The sequence below is a fragment of the Stigmatopora argus genome, chromosome 20, assembly GCF_051989625.1.
Source record: "Stigmatopora argus isolate UIUO_Sarg chromosome 20, RoL_Sarg_1.0, whole genome shotgun sequence".
NCBI lineage: Eukaryota > Metazoa > Chordata > Actinopteri > Syngnathiformes > Syngnathidae > Stigmatopora > Stigmatopora argus.
In genome coordinates, this window is record NC_135406.1 from 12,992,369 (window position 1) to 12,998,191 (window position 5,823).

The 5,823-nt window shown below is 42.3% G+C and overlaps 1 protein-coding gene across 1 annotated transcript; it reads left to right on the forward strand.

The window, feature by feature from the left end:
* Window positions 1-696: 696 nt before the first annotated feature.
* Window positions 697-1,628, forward strand: LOC144065646 (N-alpha-acetyltransferase 38, NatC auxiliary subunit-like). The gene is made up of 2 exons (XM_077588652.1): window positions 697-1,133; window positions 1,217-1,628. Exons 1-2 carry the CDS (start codon window positions 986-988, stop codon window positions 1,327-1,329), a joined length of 261 nt encoding a protein of 86 aa, XP_077444778.1. The 5' UTR covers window positions 697-985; the 3' UTR covers window positions 1,330-1,628.
* Window positions 1,629-5,823: the final 4,195 nt, after the last annotated feature.

The following is a 5,823-nucleotide window of genomic DNA, read 5'->3' on the forward strand; positions in this document are numbered from 1 at the left end:
TAAATCAGAATCGATGTTATTGCAACATTTTATTTTAATTTTGACCCTTAGAATTGCGTGCGAGGGGCATTTGGTTGACCGTTTTGAACAAAATAGGAAGACATACACAGTAGATTTGAATATAATACCACTTGTAGTTAAATGTTCACAGTAGATTGTTGCAAATCCATGTTAGTGCATGTTGATTATTCATTAAATATTGATTACATTAATGGAGTAACCACAATTAACTCAATTTTAATTTGATTATTCAGTTTTAAATGAGTTTATTGTGGTTACTCCACTTAAATAAGACATGAACCTTGTTTAAAAACACACACAAAATTGCGCAAACTTGATACAAATGAGTCATTCATCTTTTTGGGGTGTTTATGTGTGTGATTAAAAAGGGGAAAAAAGGCTACTCGGTTGTGGCAATACCGACTAAATCCGATAGATGACAGTCTCTCTATGAAAATGGGATTATGTCCTCTTTAGTGCCTGTTCCGAAACGCTGACAAAATCATGATTATAGGCCTGGTTTTAATGGGGACGTCATACACGAATAAGGGATTTTAAATTTTTGATAATTATATCAATTTCTGCACGTCGTCTACTCGTTCACGGCAGAAGGATAAAAAGGGTCAAACGATTGGACGACTGTCGCAGTCAGTGGTAGTGAAAGAGTCCATCGTGCTCTCTGTCGGCAGAAAGTCCAACCCACAATCCAAGCATTCGTTCAGTTTTGCCGAAACCCCCTTGGAAAGTATTGACCCTTGCGTCCTGTGACCACAGAGGGGCGCTGGTCGGCAAGCGCCCGTCCGTCCGTCTGCCAAATGCTTCCGGCTGGAAGCCACGGAAGAAGAAGGAATTGCATTTGAACTCAAACTTGTTACTTACTCGATTGTTGTCTAACTGGATGTCCCTTCAACGTTGTGTGTGCTTGTGCGTGCGTGCGTACGCGTTTGTACATACACATACTTAGGACCACGGCGAAACGTCGTCCATGGCCAGGCAGAAGCTCCAGGGCCTCCTGAACAAGAACATGAGGATCCGCATGACTGACGGCCAGACCCTGGTGGGCCTTTTCCTCTGCACGGACCGGGACTGCAACGTCATCCTGGGCTCGGCTCAGGAGTTCCTCAAATCCGCAGGTGGGACTGGGAGCCCAATCCTGAGCCCCATGCAGGTTCTTCGTGTTGGATGTTCAGCTTTCTCCTACTTTCTGTCGTTTCAGAAACTTTCTCCCAGACGGAACCCCGAGTTCTGGGCCTCGCCATGATTCCGGGTCATCACGTGGTGTCCATCGAGGCCGAGGCGGACATTCTGGACGAAGCCGTCCGCCATTAATCGTTTTCACACTTGCGACCGTTCAGCTTCAAGCTGCGTCGGCCGTCCCTCCCCGCGCCGTAGGCCATCCCCGGCGAAAAGGTCGGGGTCTGTCGTCGAAATGGGACACTTTGAAGGAAAAACACAAGACAGGTGGTTTGATCCCGCTCAGTGGCGTTTGTTTGGGGCCTCTTTTAATGCGGTCCGACCTCCGCGTCGACTCGCCGTCAGAAAATGCAAGCGCCCCAAAACTTGAATAACGCTGTCATGAAAGCCATTGAACGTGCAAATAACATTAAAATGGATGCATCCAACATAAATGTGTGTTGAACAATTTGCGTTATTGTGCATGGTTGGAAGAAAAAGGTAGAAAAAGACACAAATCACGAATCACACCAACATATTTCCATCACACGCAAACATCTGACATAAATACTAACTAACACTGGGCAAAAGCGGAGCGCCTAAACGACAACCAGACTCGAAAAAGATGGAGCCGATCGGTCGCGGGCTCCCGTTCACACATAGGAGCGTCGGCCGTCGCGCTTCGGCTCTGGGCCGCTCCCGAATGCACCGTCACCCTGCTTTGGTGGGGGAAGGGGCTGCCGATAGAAAGACAGATGGCGTGGCGATCGAGTCCTGCGAGTGGAAAGAAGGAAGGACGGCCTGGAGATCACTCACTATTTCTCCCGGGAGCCCGTCTTGCAGGAGCAGGTGAGTCAGGCGCCCCCGACGATGGCCACCACCGCCGAGCACCAGCCGATCTACAGCCCCTCGCCGATCTCCTCGTACCTGCCGCCGGACGGGGTTGGGCGTCAGTGCATTCCCCGCCCTTTCCCGCTGGCGGGACCATCCTACCTGGTAGAAGGGGTCGAAGAAGTCCTGGGTGATGTTGAGAACGTACCAGCGCCGCTACCAGGCCGAAGGCCCCCCATCACCACCTACGCGATCATGAGGGCGCGGGACGCTTGGACGTAACCTGGACGGAGGAGCCGAGCCAGTGAGCGAGACTCGAGCGTTTTCGGCGTGGCGGAAGCGGTGGAGTCGGTGGCGCAGGACATCCACAGGTTCTCGTAGAATCTACGAGACGTGACGCGATCGGCCCCGATTTCCCATAAATTCTGATCCGATTTTTGATCGGTGGGCATCCTTATGAAGAATGTGAAGTGAGAAATGGTAGCTTTTACAGAATGAATAATTGTCATGATCAATTTTTCACAGCTACGGCAATGAGAAAGTGGAGTGAGGTTGTTTGCTTCTTCAAAAAATGAACAGACTTGAAGTAGCAGGGAATGGTTTCAATCCACTGACCTCTGGGTTATGGGCCCAGCACGCTTCTGCTGCGCCACTCTGCTTCTTCTCAGTTGAGTCCTCACAAGCTGATTCTCAAAACTAATCAATTGAACTAATCAAAACAGATATACTGAGGCATGTGGCCATTCCCATCTGCTGCTGGAGCTCTTAAGGACCCCCAGCGCAAGCAACTCTGTCTCGGCCGGCGACTGCCATAGCCACAGTGACTATTGCTATTCACAGAGTCATCCATTTTGCATTTAAAAACTTCCATTCCAATGAAAAATGTAGTGACGACAAAGATGAGATGTTCTGCGCCGATTAAAAAAAAGAAACTATGTTGAATTTAAACTTGAACATTAGCTAATAGTTAACGTTACTAGGAAAGTAACATTTAACATGTAGAATAGTTCAATAAGAAAAGAGCTGTGTCTGTTTTCTCAAGCAGGCCAGATCACAGATGCGTGTAGGAGAAGCCATAAAAAAGAGGAGGCGGGACACCAGCTTTTCTTTGGGGTCCTTTTTGAAAACAAACATGCATGGGACTTTAAGGATTGCAGGGTCAATAGGTCAATTAAAAAAAGAGTTCCTTTAATTAGCAATGGCAATGTTAGCGGAAAAATGGCTTGTTGTTTACTGCTTTCTTAAGAGGATACAGTGGTACCTCGAGATACGAGCGTAATGCCTACCGGGACTGAGCGCGTATGTTGATTTACTCGTATCTTAAATCAAGGTTTCCCATAGAAATGAATTAAAAACAAATTAATTCGTTCCAAGCCTCTGAAAAAACACCAAAAACAGGAGATCGGATTGGAAAAACATTTATTTGTTCTAATTCGACATCTTTTAACAAAGTCACAAGTAACTAGTGGTTTAATTGTACTAAAATGTGTTTAATAGTACTAAAATGTGTTTAATAGTACTAAAATGTGTTTAATAGTACTAAAATGTGTTTAATAGTACTAAAATGTGTTTAATAGTACTAAAATGTGTTTAATAGTACTAAAATGTGTTTAATAGTACTAAAATTTGTTTAATAGTACTAAAATTAGACGGAGAGACTTTTTGCACGGCAACACGCTCGTAACATAACATAAACAAACTTAAATGAACTTAGATTACGTTGCAGACACACTCAAAAATAAGTTTAATCGAACCGAACACTAAACTTATTTCTAATTTTGTTTGACATTTGATACCTCTCTTCTCCTGGGTTGGCTCTATTTGCCCCCCCTCCAAACTGACTTTCATTCAATATCGACTGTTGTTTGATTTTGTCTCCCCTTCAAAATATTCCCAAAACGATGCACACAAATGTCCTCACAATAGGATAACGCAGGACCACTTGCCAATGAGAAGTAGTATATACTTCTCTCGTATTAGTGATCGATCCGCCATTCGCACTAACGGAAAAAAAACACTGAAAAAATGCAACGCTTCGCCCAGTGCTCGTGGAGACATTACACGAGGGCCTTGCGATGGGAAAGACAGTGGCCATGATGTTCTTATGAACAGCGTCTCGGGTCCGCTGTATGCTCGTATATCAACATTTGTCTCATATATCAAGATATATATTTGCTCGAAAATTTACTCGTATCTCAAATTGCTCGTATGTCTGGGCACTCGTATGTCGAGGTATTACTGTAATGTATTAAATAGCTAGACTGGTTTCCTCCATATACAAACTTCACTTACTTCCCACAAGTGAACATAAGAAGATCGACTTGATTCCAAAACAATAGAAAGACTGTGTAACCTAAAAAAAAAAGGAAAAAAATTCAAAAGGAAAACCAAGCTGGATTCTTCACAGGAGTTTAAAAACCACCTCTCCAGCCTGGCACACAAAAAAGGGCACTCGTTCCCTGCAATAGTTACATTCACATTCAGAAACAAATAAATAAATGTATATTTTTAAATAGAATTGAACCACCATCTTCCCCTGTTGGCAAGGATTAATATATTAAGCCTGTACCCTTTACAGCAATTAAGCCATATAAAATGCATGCTAATCAAGAACTCCAAATTCATTCAATAATGTGAATAATACCCCAATCTAGTAGTGTTTTGCAAACATTTAACATTACATTCCCTTTGTAGTTTGTCCTATAAAACTTTCTTACTCAATGTTTTTCCAATAGTTACACATAAAATAAAAATCTACCAATAATCCCCTTCAACATCAAAAAGATAAAAACAATTTACCGTTAATTACAGACATGAAGTTACCGTATTTTCACACCTCGAGAAAGAAAACAATCTTTTATATCATAATTTGTCAAATTGTTCAAATTAATGTATTCATTAAATCTGAGCAAATAACGCTTCACTTTTTTGTTACCTTTGAATTTGGAAGGCTGATTTTGTCAACAAAAAGACCCAAAAAGTTTTTTTCACCAAAAAGAGAGCTTTATTGAAACTACCAAAAAGATGACACGTTAAATTACAGATTAAAAAGTGTAAACAAGAATTTCAGAATGCAAAATACAATTATACTTCGATTACAATGATCTTTCATACAGAATTTGAAAAAGCAAGCAAAGCCGTGATTGGCCACTGCTTATTACAACACATTTGCGTCTTTTAAGTCTATCCTTACGACAAAATCTCTGGCAAGAAGCTGAGGAGGAAAAAGGTTTCTGACGTGTGGGTAATTGTGTTTTTAAGATATTCCTGCCACAAATCGAGCAAAAAAAGGGCTTTTCTCCTCTGCGGGTTGTTAAGTCTTCTTTTCAGGTTTTTGAATTGTGTAGCTTTTTAATTGGGCTATTGTAGCGAATCTGTGGCCACAGACTGAGCAGGAAAACATTGTTCTCCAGTGTGGGTTAATAAGTGTTTTTTTAAATATTGCTTTCGAGAATAGGCTTGACCACAAATTGAGCAGGAAAATGGTTTTTTTGCCAGTGTGGGTTCTTATGTGGATTTTTAAATTTCTCTTCTCTGTAAATGTTTTACCACAAACTGAACATGAAAATGGTTTTTCACCAGTGTGGGTTCTTGTGTGTATTGTTACACTTCCCTTCCGTTTAAATGTTTTACCACAAACTGAACACGAAAATGTTTTTTCACCCGTGTGGGTTCTTGCATGACTAATTAAGTCTCCTTTCCGTGTGAATCTTTGACCACAAACTGAACACGAAAATGGCTTTTCGCCTGTGTGTGTTCTTGCATGTCTATTTAAGTGTCCCTTCTGTGTAAATGTTTTACCACAAACTGAACACGAAA

What these genes read in the sequence shown, in the direction of transcription:
- LOC144065646 (XM_077588652.1), top strand. Translation starts at nt 986, where the DNA reads ATGGCCAGGCAGAAGCTCCAGGGCCTCCTGAACAAGAACATGAGGATC. An exon ending in GGAGTTCCTCAAATCCGCAG is followed by an intron (nt 1,134 to 1,216) that starts GTGGGACTGGGA and finishes CTGTCGTTTCAG; the next exon opens with AAACTTTCTCCCAGACGGAA.